The sequence below is a fragment of the Oncorhynchus masou genome, chromosome 31 (assembly GCF_036934945.1).
Source record: "Oncorhynchus masou masou isolate Uvic2021 chromosome 31, UVic_Omas_1.1, whole genome shotgun sequence".
Classification (NCBI taxonomy): Eukaryota; Metazoa; Chordata; class Actinopteri; order Salmoniformes; family Salmonidae; genus Oncorhynchus; species Oncorhynchus masou.
The window spans coordinates 60,369,026-60,383,777 of record NC_088242.1 but is presented as its reverse complement, the minus strand read 5'-3'; the positions used below and the strand labels follow the sequence as shown (position 1 = coordinate 60,383,777).

Here is a 14,752-nt window from a genome sequence, read left to right as displayed (position 1 = left end):
GCATATTTTAACACAAATACTTTTCCTAAATTAAAAATATCCATGTGACATTGTTACATACAAGGATATACCATGACGTTTCAAATGATTCATTTGATAAAACAACTTTTCAATGTAGTTTTTATGTGATGCACAGTGCGCCCCATAAAAAGACCAGTAGCCAACCTGTAGCCTTCACACCAGTGGTGGAAAAAGTACCCAGTTGCCATACTTGTGTGAAGGTAAGATACCTTAATGAAAATGACTCCAAGTGAAAGTCAGTATATACTACTTGAGTAAAAGTATTTGGTTATAAATATACTTAAGTATCAAAGTAAATGCATTTGCTAAAAGTATGATTCATTTCAAATTCCTTATTAAGAACCAGACGGCACCAACTAATAATTTGTGTTTAATGAGTCCGCCAGATCAGAGGCAGTAGAGATGACCAGGGATGATCTCTTGTTAGTCTGTGAATTGGATCATTTTCCTATCCAGCATTCAAAATGTAATGAGTACTTTTGGGTGTCAGAAAAAATGTATGTAGTAAAAAGTACATAATTTTCTTTAGGAATGTAGTGAAGTAAAGTAATAGTTGTCCAAAATATAAATAGTGAAGAACAGATACCCCCAAAACCTGCTTAAGTCATACTTTCAATATCAGTATGCAATATCTTAACTTTTATACATGTAACATTGCTTGCGTTAAATTGATCGAAATAGATAGCATTTTGAATTTCAAAAGGTCTGAAACGAGAATGGCATGTGATCCAGGGCAGTGAGAGCGTGTGATCTGACAAAGAATTATGAGCCAAGTCCATAATGACCTTTTTGACGCTGTTTATCCAGTCAGTCTACCTTCACGTAACGTGTGTGATCCAGCATGTTGATCCAGCTCCTCCAGTACCCCAGATCTCCACTAGATGGTGAGGCAAGATCCAGCCCTGCGGGCAGTGAGAGCAGTCCACTCTCTGCGGGCAGTGAGAGCGTGTGATCCAGCTCTCTGCGGGCAGTGAGAGCGTGTGATCCAGCTCTCTGCGGGCAGTGAGAGCCTCCTACCCCAGATCTCCACTAGAGATGGTGTGAGGCAAGGTACCCTCCTACCCCAGATCTCTACTAGATGGTGAGGCAAGGTTACCCTCCTACCCCAGATCTCCACTAGATGGTGAGGCAAGGTACCCTCCTACCCCAGATCTCCACTAGATGGTGAGGCAAGACACCCTCCTACCCCAGATCTCCACTAGATGGTGAGGCAAGGTACCCTCCTACCCCAGATCTCCACTAGATGGTGAGGCAAGGTACCCTCCTACCCCAGATCTCCACTAGATGGTGAGGCAAGGTACCCTCCTAACCCCAGATCTCCACTAGATGGTGAGGCAAGGTACCCTCCTAACCCCAGATCTCCACTAGATGGTGAGGCAAGGTACCCTCCTACCCCAGATCTCCACTAGATGGTGAGGCAAGGTACCCTCCTACCCCAGATCTCCACTAGATGGTGAGGCAAGACACCCTCCTACCCCAGATCTCCACTAGATGGTGAGGCAAGACACCCTCCTACCCCAGATCTCCACTAGATGGTGAGGCAAGACACCCTCCTAACCCCAGATCTCCACTAGATGGTGAGGCAAGGTACCCTCCTAACCCCAGATCTCTACTAGATGGTGAGGCAAGGCACCCTCCTACCCCAGATCTCCACTAGATGGTGAGGCAAGACACCCTCCTAACCCCAGATCTCTACTAGATGGTGAGGCAAGGCACCCTCCTAATCCCATATCTCTACTAGATGGTGAGGCAAGGCACCCTCCTAACCCCATATCTCTACTAGATGGTGAGGCAAGGTACCCTCCTAACCCCATATCTCTACTAGATGGTGAGGCAAGGCACCCTCCTAACCCCATATCTCTACTAGATGGTGAGGCAAGGTAACCTCCTAACCCCAGGTCTCTACTAGATGGTGAGGCAAGGCACCCTCCTAACCCCATATCTCTACTAGATGGTGAGGCAAGGTACCCTCCTAACCCCAGATCTCTACTAGATGGTGAGGCAAGGTACCCTCCTAACCCCAGATCTCTACTAGATGGTGAGGCAAGGCACCCTCCTAACCCCAGATCTCTACTAGATGGTGAGGCAAGGCACCCTCCTAACCCCAGATCACTACTAGATGGTGAGGCAAGGCACCCTCCTAACCCCAGATCTCTACTAGATGGTGAGGCAAGGCACCCTCCTAACCCCAGATCTCTACTAGATGTTGAGGCAAGGCACCCTCCTAACCCCAGATCTCTACTAGATGGTGAGGCAAGGTACCCTCCTAACCCCAGATCTCTACTAGATGGTGAGGCAAGGTACCCTCCTGCATCATTTACAATGTATGTAAATATTAAAGTATTTTGTCTGTAAGGTCTCTTTCGTTAAATGCTTGGACTTGCTGACCAGCTGTCCTAACAGATCAAATCATACTCACAGACCCCACATCTGCTGAGCTGTTTCAGCTGCTGCTTGTGAGCTTGTAGAGGAAAACCCGTTGTGGAAACCCGTTGCCTGGAACCGAGTAACCCGTACCAAATAAAAGTTTATTGGTTGCGTACAAAGTTTAGCAGATGTTATAGCGGGTGCAGCGTAATGCTTGTGTTACTAGCTCGTAATAGTGCAGCAAAAATGTCAAACGAGTACATGGATAACTATAAAATCATGTCCGGTTAACAGCCCTATAACACTGTATCAGTAATACAAATGCAATCTATGAGTGTATATACACCAAAATATATATACTATGATATGTACAGCAGTAGATATATATATTACAGTAAGCTATGTTGAGAATCCAGTGTATAAAGAGTAAGAAAATGCAATGTACAGTAGTAGATACTGTATTTTACAATTAGCTATGTGAAGAATACAGTAAATGAATAAACAATGTAAAAGAAACAGCTCAGCGTTTAATGTCTCTATATACAGTACATGGGACAGCAGTGTTTGTGTGTGTTTTGTGTGAGTGAGTCTGTCTCTTATTACAAGAGGTGGTGGGCTCGATAGCTATTCAACAGTCTGATGGCCTGGAGATGGAAGCTGTTTTTCAGTCTTAAGGTCCCAACTTTCGTGCAGCTGTACTGTCTCTGTCTGCTAGATGGTAGCAGAGTTGCCGTACCAGGGGGGTGATGCAGCCTACAGAATGCTCTCAATGGTGCAGCTGAAGAAGTTTGAGGGTCTTATGGGCCATGCTGAATTTCTTCAGCCGCCTGTGTCGCTGCACAGCTTCTTCACCACTGTGCCAGTGTGGTAGGAACATTTTCGGTCCTCAGTAATGTGCCCGCAAAGGAAGCTTTTGAATCTCTCGTTGTGCCCAAGAACACTAAGGTAACCTGCCTAAATGACTACCGACCCGTAGCACTCACGTCTGAAGTGCTTTGGAAGGCTGGTCATGGCTCATACGAACATCATTATCCCAGAAACCCTAGACCCACTCAATTTGCATACCGCCCCAACAAATCCACAGATGATGCAATCTCTATTGCACACCACACTGCCCTTTCCCACCTGGACAAAAGGAAAACCTACGTGAGAATGCTTTTCATTGACTACAGCTCAGCGTTCAACACCATAGTGCCCTCAAAGCTCATCACTAAGCTAAGGACCCTGGGACTAAACAACTCCCTCTGCAACTGGATCCTGGACTTCCTGACGGGCCGCCCCCCAGGTGGTGAGGGTAGTTAACAACCTATCCGCCACGCTGATCCTCAACACAGGGTCCCCTCGGGTGCGTGCTCAGTCCCCTCTTGTACTCCATGTTCACTCATGACTGCATGGCCAGGCACGACTCCAACACCAATACAGTGGGGCAAAAAAGTATTTAGTCAGCCACCAATTGTGCAAGTTCTCCCACTTAAAAAGATGAGAGGCCTGTAATTTTCGTCTTAGGTACACTTCAATTATGACAGACAAAATAAGAAAATGGGGGAAAAAAAATCCAGACAATCACATTGTAGGACCCGGCCGATGGGTCCCCGCGATGAGACCCGGCCGTTGCTGGGCCAATTGTGCGCTCTAGTGGCACCCATGAGAGTGGTTTGTCTCATCATTGAATGTCAATTTGCCCGATTGTTTGGATCTCATTTGAATTACAACTCATAGCACAACAAACGGCTTAATTCTATTTTAGGAAATGTTTCTTTCTTCAAACATGCATACAACTTTGTAAAAGTATCAAGTCAAACATTTTGAATTACCCACAATCCTCTAAAAACAGAGCCACATGACACTTAAGTATTTTTAACTTTCAAAAACCTAATAATTCTATCAGCAGATAAATCAGGTTTTTCTACTCAAATATCATGTCTTTGACTACTACTTTATTGTTTTATGTAAAGACGTAAAACCTAATAAACTCAGCAAAAAAGAAACGTCCCTTTTTCAGGACTGTGTCTTTCAAAGAGAATTCGTAAAAATCCAAATAACTTCATATCTTCATTGTAAAGGGTTTAAACACTGTTTCACATGCTTGTTCAATAAATCATAAACAATTAATAAACATGCACTTGTGGAACGGTTGTTAAAACCATAACAGCTTACAGACGGTAGGCAATTAAGGTCACACTTATGAAAATGTAGGACACTTTCTACTGACCCTGAAAAACACCAAAAGAAAGATGCCCAGGGTCCCTGCTCATCTGCGTGAACGTGCCTTAGGCATGCTGCAAGGAGGCATGAGGACTAGATGTGGCCAGGGCAATAAAAGGCAATGTCCATATTGTGAGCCGCCGAAGACCGCTCTACAGGGAGACAGGACGGACAGCTGATCGTCCTCACAGTGGCAGACCACGTGCAACAACACCGGTACATCCGAACATCACACCTGCGGGACAGGTACAGGATGGCAACAACTGCCCGAGTTACACCAGGAACACACAATCCCTGCATCAGTGCTCAGACTGTCCGCAATAGGCTGAGAGAGTCTGGACTGAGGGCTTGTTGTAAGGCAGGTCCTCACGAGACATCACCGGTAACTATGTCGCCTATGGGCACAAACCCACCATCGCTGGACCAGACAGGACTGGCAAAAAGTGCTCTTCACTGACGAGTCGTGGTTTTGTCTCACCAGGGGTGATAGTTGGATTCACGTTTATCGTCAAAGGAATGCGCTTTACACCGAGGCCTGTACTCTGGAGTGGGATCGAGGTGGAGGGTCTGTCATGGTCTGGGGCGCTGTGTCACAGCATCATCGTACTGAGCTTGTTGTCATTGCAGGCAATCTCAACTCTGTGCGTTACAGGGAAGACATCCTCTTCCCTCATGTGGTACCCTTCCTGCAGGCTCATCCTGACATGACCCTCCAGCATGACAATGCCACCAGCCATACTGCTCGTTCTGTGCGTGATTTCCTGCAAGACAGGAATGTCAGTGTTCTGCCATGTCCAGAGAAGATCCCGGAACTCAGAGCAAGAACTGGCAAATCTGGTGCAGTCCATGAGGAGTTGCACTGCAATAGTTAATGCAGCTGGTAGCCACACCAGATACTGACTGTTACTTTTGATTTGGACCCCCCCTCCCTTTGTTCAGGGATGCATTATTAAATTTCTGTTAGTCACATGTCTGTGGAACTTGTTCAGTTTGTCTCAGTTGTTGAATCATGTTATGTTCATACAAATATTTACACATGTTAAGTTTGCTGAAAAAAAACGCAGTTGACAGTGAGAGGACATTTCTTTAGAATCATGTAAGAACAACTTATTTAATAAATGTTAGATTGACTTTAAAATGTAATAAAATCATAACTTATAAAACCTTTAGATTAGCAGTACACAAATAAGTCATATTTATTCAATAACCTAATATTTGTTAACAGTACTCAAAAACAGCAAGTTATAAGAAATGATATTGACAAAATTAGTTAGTACTACTTTTATGATTTTGACTTCTATTGACAGTTGGATATGTTTGAGTTGCCACTACTCAATTTCTTTAATGAGTTAAGCAGTTACTTTTTACAGTACACACACACAAACACACACACACACACACACACACACACACCTGTCTATATTAGACATGAGGGAGTCGGGTCCACAGTACAGTATAGTATGCCCCAGATAGCTTTTGGCAGTGATAAAGTAGGAGGAACCAGAGAAGAAGTCAGCAGCGGGACCCTTGGAGGACTAATTATATAACTAATGATAAAATATAACAGAGGAAGAAGAGCAGCAAGCAGGCCAGGGGTGCTGTTTATTCAATTTGTTTCATAGCAAAGTGAATTGGTGGAACAATGAAGAGCCTTTTCACGTGGCAGAGGCAGGATAAACTTGGCCCTGCTTCTCGGACAGTGGGCGGGTTGTTTTCACTGATGCTTGTTGTTCCTCAGGAGGTCAACAGCGTTTCATTCTCTGTCGTCCTGCGGACACTGCACTTTCTCTCTCACAACAAATGGCCCGCAATCAAAAGCAATTCAGAGTTGCAACTTTGGACATATTTGCCACCGTGAATGGGGTTATGGGAAATATGTTGTCGTGCGCTCTTGAAAAGAGCTGGTTGGATGACATCCAGTCCAGAACAAACAGCCTTTGGTTCCAACCGATCGTCATAAAGACCAAACGTCTCGCTCTCTCATTGTACACGTCCACCCAGTGTGTATTCTGGGACACATATACCCTTCATTTCTATTGGGTGTTTGGTTTTGTGCTGTCAGCCCTGGACATGCAGTGGGCACGAAGGCCTACAAAGTCTGTATCCATGCCTACGTATGCCCCTTTCCAACAACGGGGCCAAACCAGGCTGAACTGTGACATTTCTGGTTCCAGGAACCAGCCATGAACTTCCAGAAACCCTCAAAGCCCATCCATAGACAGCCACAGAGAGCCACCTGTTGACCGTCCCAACCTCCTGCTCCCTGCTGCCCCGTTGACTTTATTTCCAGGTCCTGCAAGTGTCAGTTCACAGCAGTGCACAGGTGCACTCATCTTCCTGCTGCCTGTTTTGAAGTGGATCACAGTGCTTTGATCGCAGTCACCCCCCCTCAAGCTCCGCAGTGGGCCCCTCTGTACGTGTTTACCATACAGATGACCTCAGAGACAGGATTGTACCACTGTATTTATAGAGGATGACCACTCAATGCAGCGTTTTGCATGCGCGGAGAGCGCAAAGGATACAATGTTGTGAACCTGTCATTAGCTGAGCGTTTTTTTGTTCCAGGTGTTTTTTTTACACACTCTGAGGTAGTGTATTATTCTATGAAGGAAATGCAAGGTTCATTGTGTATAGCACTGTGCCAGTGTGGGCTGGAGTAATGTTCATTGTTTGTGTAATATTTCTCTGGAGGGTCTGTGGATATTGTGGGAATCGGGAGTGTTCAGTTCAGACAATTGATTTGAAACTGCCTACAGCAGAATACTTGATGCCCAGGCTGTTTGATCAAAGCGAGGCTTTCACCTGTCCCGAGATGACAGAGAACCTGTGGAATTCTCAGCGATATCCACTTGAGTTGCCTCACTGACTAGTGGATTAGGCTTCTCCGTGAAATGCAGTTCAGCCCCTGAGTCACTCAAGGGAAAGAATTATAATATGATTGTCTGATTTGTATCTTAGTTGAATACAATGTTGTGTGTCGGTAGAGAGAGTCCTAATTGTATCACTGTTTTACATGTGCCTAAATTGTCATGGGTGAATAATATGCACCAAATGTTGAACGGTGATTTTTCTACAATGTCATCCATCATGGCATGGTGTCACTGGTCAATGTTTGACTTGCAATATGAATGATTTAATGTTCAGTAATGAATATAATTCTGTTAAATGATCTGCTCTGCTCCTTTTGCGTAAATGTCAGGGCTGCTTTGTTTTAATTCCACATCCTCATTCACTGTTTGGAGTGAGGAATTATTCACACTTGGAATACTGGGTTTCTCATTCATCAAGAGAACTCCCAAAGCTCTGGTAGCCTCTCTAGGAACATTCTTTAGCTCCCCATAGAAATCCCTCGCTCTCTCAATGGAACAAATGCTTTGCTGGAGAACCTGGTTGAACTTGTGACATCCAAACAATGAATATCAGGTCTTGGTTGAAAAAGGAAACTGGCACCAATCTCAATCTGCCCTCTATAGGCCTATTTTACCTGCACTGGACCTACAATCTAAAAAGTTGTTTTGTATTAAACTGAGTTCAGACTCAAGTAGAAATGGTGTGGTTACCCATTGGAGTGAAGGGACTCTTTGTTACACTGCAGCCAAATGTACTTCCGGCTGATTGTTGCTTTCTATCTGGCGAGACACACTGAATGCATATCACTGCAGTTTGTTTCCTCAACAAATGAGACTCAGCACACCCTCCCCCCCAGTTTACCCCTCCCCCCTCCCTCCTTTCCTGTCCCACCTTTCCCAATTTGATTTGTTTACTCCCCCACGAGGTGCCAGGATGAAAGAGCCACTCCCGAAGCCTTGGGAAAGAAAATAATTTATCAGGGATTTCTAATAGACCCCACATAAATCATTCCTTTCTCAAGATTGTGTCGGCATTTAAAGCTGATGAATGAAGCCAAGTTCTCGGCTTATTCCACTTATTTGCATTTTGGGAAACACGATGAGGAGCTCTGTGACTGAACAGTTTAATTGAGTCAGCAGTTAATTGATCAATGATTCTGTTCAATTGCTTGATTTTGGCCAGTTATTGATGGGTGCGGTCTACTAGAGCAGTCTACTCTATAGGGATTCATTTGGGCCGTTTGGAAAATACCTCTTTCGCTGTTTAAAAAAACCATGAAGAATCATAACTCCTTGTCTGTATTCGGACTAGGCTTGGGTGGTATCCTGTTTGTCATATCTTCATACTGACCTTGTGCAATACTGGGATATTCAGTAATACTGGCACTGGACACAAGGGGCACTATTTTCAAAACCCACTTCGTTTTGTTTGTTTTTGTAACTTGCTAACAAGTACATGCAAAATCTCATAGAGAATGCTAACTAAATGCTAATGAGTGCAATCTCCCTCCCCCCTCAACACCTTCCCTGGTTGCCACTACTCATCTTAAAATGTAATCTCTCATCACCATTTTACCCCAAGTTATTCTTAATAAATAAATAAAGTAGGAATGGAAAGTTTCCCTCGCTATTGCACTCCTAACTTGAATGCTCCTCTCCCGCACAACAAGGCGACTAGGTAAATAGATAACTATTCTGCTATGTGGTATTCAGATTTTTCATTACTCATTTGTTTGGAGAGGAAAAGTAAATGTGGAATGTTCTAGTATCTTCAAACTGCACCTCGGCAGCAATATTCACAAAGCTCCAGTATCTCTTCATTGTGTGCTTGTAAACAAACACCATGTGACTGGAGATTACCAGTACAGTTCATAATGAAACATTTTGACAGGTGAAATGTAGAATGAAATATTCTTTATCAAAAGTATCACACAAGTTGACTGCCAAGTATTTACGTAAAAAGTAGCGACAAATATTAAAATGTCAAACTTTAGAAATAGTTTTGACGTTTATTGATGATATTGAAAAACCCTCCCGTTGCTATTTTCAGCCCTACAGTCTACTAGCCTGTACTTTACAGATGTTAATGACTGAGTGGTCCTCAAGCATCAAGTTGTGTTGAACTGATGTTCAAGACCACTGTCTGAACTGGCCAGGTGAGGTGTGTTTTAGACAGTTTGTCAGTATAGTAGTTTCATGCTGGCTGACTACTAAAACTATAACCTCCAGAGACATTTGACAGTGATTTTTGGTCTGACTTTCGTCATGGAGTTCCTCCTTTTTACAGTAGCTCGTCTCCAAAACACATCCACCCCAGACTCCAGTCATGATTAGGGACTCGGTGTGAATACACACACTTGACGAGTATGACGGGCCTTAACTGCAATCAGCGTGTTTGCTCTATACTTCATGTAATAGGGCCAGTTCATTTTGGAGGGTTTTTCTTGTGTGGGATTTAAGCCGATGATGCCCATATGATGGTCTTGGCCTGAGTCGATTTCCACTGGATTCTCAACGCTACACAATCTGATAGATTTGTTGAGGCTTAAGCCACCGCCTTGCTAGAGATAAGACGTGATTTCGCGTCAGGAATTAATTTGAAAATGCGTTTCTTATATAACAATTCTGTTTCTATGTAATGTTCGAAAGTTTTGACAGCAGGGCTAAGCCGCAGCAGTTACAAAGGCCTCAAGTTAGCTACTTACCATGCAATTCCAATTGGCGTTTGTGACCGGGCACAAGGCCCCGTGATTTTTCATTAGAGCGACATAAAATTTGATTTGATTTGAAAATGATTTGTCACATACACATGGTTAGCAGATGTTAATGCGAGTGTAGTGAAATGCGTGTGCTTCTAGTTCCGACAATGCAGTAATAACCAACAAGTAATCTAACAAACAATTTTTGTGGCCTCTATTGGAATTTTGTGTGTTTAAAAAAAGAATCACCTCATGAATCTGTTTCCTTTCATAGTGGTGATGTCAAGCCCTGGTACCTCATGACAAATCCATTCTACATAGCCAGGGTCACATCACAGGACACTGTGTTCACTCACACACACCATTACGGTAGGGGGGATGTAGCCTACAGTGTAGTGGCTGATGTACATTTTAATGACAAACATTCCCATTGACTGGTGAGATATCTCATGCTGGAGGGTCATTTTAGCTCCATATGGTTAAGAGAAGCCTCCCGTCTCTCCTGTTTCCCTGCTGGTGAATGTGGCGTGCAGTCAACCAGTAGCACTAGTGAACAACCTGGTGTTTCCCGGCTGGATGTCAAGAAAGCGTGTCCGTGCTCCATCTCAGTGGGTGATTGATTAGTAACGGGGCTAATGAATTCTATAGTGGCTTTAATGAACCACCTGAGACCAGCGCTGCCAACCTCTCACAATGCACCTATTTGTGCTTTGTGATCACCCCTCTCCTTTATCTATGTCATTAGACTATGGACTGGTGTTGACTACAGAGACGTATATTTCTGACCCGTCTGCTGTGTGAGTTGCTAAGAGAGTTACATACCCCTGACTTGTGTGCTCTGTGTGTAGTTGTAAATATCAATCTGACCTAGTTGTGTCCGTCTGTGTCCTCAGAGATCCGTGCCCAGCTGGTGGAGCAGCAGAAATCCCTGGACCAGCAGACCGAGATGAGGGTGCAGCTCCTCCAGGACCTGCAGGACTTCTTCAGGAAGAAGTCGGAGATCGAGATGGAGTACTCCAGGAACCTGGAGAAACTGGCTGAACGCTTCATGGCGAAGACGCGGAGCACCAAGGACCACCAGCAGTACAAGTAAGTACAAGTGTGTCTAGGTCTTGTCTGTGTCTGACTTTGGGTCTGTGTACCTGGGTCTAGATCGGAGCGTTTTTCTGTCAGTCCATGCATTTTTCCTGAAGAAGTTAAGTCACTGCATGGAACATTGCCTCTGTCTGAAATATGCTGCTCTCTGGTTCAGTGTTCATGAATACCTGTTGCATTAGGCAACCAAAATCAACTTCATATTTGATTATAACATTGAAGACATATCAATCCGGAAAATATATTCAAATTTTGTATTACAATGTTGATGAGGCGAATCAATCTGGTTTCTATTTACAGTCGGTCTGGGAAGACGCACAGCAGCAGTGCTCAATGATTAAATTTCCTATTTATTTCTCATTATCAAACTCTATCAGTCAGACATTTTATTGTCATGTCATTCTACTCATTTCATCTCCTCCATTCGACGGCTGAAATCGTTTCGGACTGAGGGATTTCTTTACCAATTTTTTTCATAGTTTTAAAATGTGTGTTCCCGATTTTCTGAATACATTTACATGAATTATTGGAAGGAAATATCCTGTGAAGGCAGACTGTTACACCAGGGGCTCCAGCGATAAATATCCTGTGAAGGCAGACTGTTACACCAGGGGCTCCAGCAATAAATATCCTGTGAAGGCAGACTGTTACACCAGGGGCTCCAGCAATAAATATCCTGTGAAGGCAGACTGTTACACCAGGGGCTCCAGCAATAAATATCCTGTGAAGGCAGACTGTTACACCAGGGGCTCCAGCGATAAATATCCTGTGAAGGCAGACTGTTACTGTTACACCAGGGGCTCCAGCGATAAATATCCTGTGAAGGCAGACTGTTACACCAGGGGCTCCAGCGATAAATATCCTGTGAAGGCAGACTGTTACACCAGGGGCTCCAGCGATAAATATCCTGTGAAGGCAGACTGTTACACCAGGGGCTCCAGCGATAAATATCCTGTGAAGGCAGACTGTTACACCAGGGGCTCCAGCGATAAATATCCTGTGAAGGCAGACTGTTACACCAGGGGCTCCAGCGATAAATATCCTGTGAAGGCAGACTGTTACACCAGGGGCTCCAGCAATAAATATCCCTAACTATTTTACCCCTCTCAGCCGATTCTGCATAATGTCCCTTTGTTCTTCTGTAGCTCATCTGGGTAGCAGTGGGCACCCTATATTTAAAACACTTTCCCCATCTAGCCTCACAATTCAACAGTCACCCTCTGTCAATGTGCAGATGGTATTTCCAGCACAGTGTACTGTGAATTATGGAATTGGAGAAACTCCAATGAAGTAACTGATACCTCCCTAGAATGGGTATAGATTTTATGAGTTGTTCAAGAACAAAACAAATGGACATCAGATTCCTGACTGCTCCCAGATCCACAGTACAGAATCCATGGAACGGTGAAAGGACTCCTAGTGTTACAGTCATTCTTGTGGAGAATAACCTAACCAGCTTGGTCCATGTCTACAGTGAGTTGGTCTCGGTCATTTCGATCTAACCACAAATGAGACCTGAAATGATGAAAGACACAATGTGGGAATCTCGCTCCCAATCAATTGAAATATGATCACGCTGGAAAAGAACTACTTCATCTCTCTCCCATTGCGTTACTTTCCTTACCCCTGTGTGGTACAGCAGACTGGCATGGATGAGCCTTATTGGAATGTTGACACGCAGTCTCAATAAGCTTTAGGAGACTGCTTATGGAAAAGACAGAGATATTGGCATATTGTTTGAACTTGCGGTAGGGACCAAAAATAACACGCCCGTTTGCCCTACTCTGTGTCTGGAAATATTCCTCTACGGAGTCCACTGGGCCTGTTAACGACTCTAGCAGCTGGGTATGCAGAACCCGGGAGGCTGAGGAGATTCCGACAGCGTGGCTTGTAAGCTGTGGTTTTCATCGCTTGATATAGTGTCTGGTCAGTTCATTCGCAGGGTCAACATTTGCACAGTGCCAAGCGAGCAGCATATTTCGGTGTAAACGCGAGACGTTTGAATAACAGTTTTAAGACTTGGCCCATATTTTTTTGTATTCGTACAAACAAGGTGAATACAGAGGCACTTCTGTGTTCTCCACATTCTCTAGGTTTTCTTTATTTTTTTAATGTTGCGAGGATTGTAAAAGTGCACTTTCACTCGGACTTGGAGCTTTCTGGCCTCGTGGTAGTGCAGAGCCTCAGCCCGGCTTGGGCTGGCTGTGTGTGTAATAAGCTGAATTAGCATTAAAATTAGCGCATTAAATCACTGGCTAATTAGCTGGCGTTTCCACACTGAAGAGCAGTGAATACTGACATGCTGCGTGCAGTTGGGCTGCTAAGTGCTACTGACTGAGGTGAAAATTCAGTCACAGATTTGAATGCAGTGTTCGTCAGATTTGACAGGGAGCCAAGTCATGTGTATTCGGTTTGTCGATGCCCAAATTGCAAAAATGTGACGAAGTTAGAGAATTCAAATCTTTCTGTCAGTGTGTTAAGGGTAGGATGCTTTGTGCTAACCCTGATGTCTAGCCTCGGTTTCCTCTGAGAAGAAAATAGTCATAAGAGCTGTGGTACATTTCAGTATTCAGGACCAGGAATGCTTCTTCAAACACATTTATCGGGTCGCCTTCAGGAGTGAGAGAAAGTGAAAATACACTATTTGTGATACCTATGGAATTAATGCTACAGCACCTCAGTTGGCCCAGAATCAATCTTGCTTGGGCACAGCAGCGGTAGGCGGTATAGGCCTGTTCTGCAGCTTCTCTAAGCTCGCTGTGATGGATGAAGGTTGGCACTGAGGGACCAGCAGGAGGTGGAACTGGTATGAAACGACAGTCAAAATACTAGTTGAAAACATTTAAAAATACTTTTATCTGGGCTTGATTGAGCTTTCCTGACACAGTGGAACCAATAGGATAGGCATACAACTGCAAACCCTGCCCCGCTGAACCCAGGTCTAGAACCCAGGATATATTGTGTATGGTAATTACATCACTGTATGTTGGGCAGCCATCCCTTGACATTAAGCTCTGTGACTCACACTTATCGGTGATAATATGTCAACATCATCCCACATATTATTCGTTATGCCTAAATTATTCAGAGTATTGCGTAATTTTTAAGCCTGTCCATTTTCTACATTCCATTCTGCAGCACGGATGGGGCTGACGGCAATATCTGTTGGCCCCTTTATTACTGATGCTTAGATGGATAGGGTCTGGTTTAGTCAAATGGCTGTCACCTCTCGCGACAAACACAGTTCCCTCATCAAGCTCATTCAGTCAACGGGCACAGTTTATTAGATCTGATTATCTGCACCGTTGATCAACCCTGATCACTAGCTGTGTAATGAACAGAGTTTAATATTGTAGGAGGTGTATTGTTAGGGCGGGAGTTCTATTTGCTAGAAAGTCAACCCTGATCATTACAAAATTAAAACCAATGGGACGGTTTATCTGCTAGCACCTCTTTCTTTTTTTCCCTTTTTCTCTCGTCTCTTGAACCAAACGGACCGTTTTTCTGTGTGGACAG

At 44.2% G+C, this 14,752-nt stretch overlaps 1 protein-coding gene across 2 annotated transcripts in view; it reads left to right on the top strand.

Moving 5' to 3' along the window:
• LOC135524216 (SLIT-ROBO Rho GTPase-activating protein 1-like) overlaps positions 1–14,752 on the top strand; it is a 159,023-nt gene that overhangs the window by 45,188 nt on the left and 99,083 nt on the right. For both annotated transcript variants that reach the window (XM_064951558.1, XM_064951557.1), the window contains exon 2: positions 11,035–11,230. In XM_064951558.1, the coding sequence (XP_064807630.1) occupies positions 11,035–11,230 (196 nt within the window). The remainder of the gene's footprint in view (positions 1–11,034; positions 11,231–14,752) is intronic.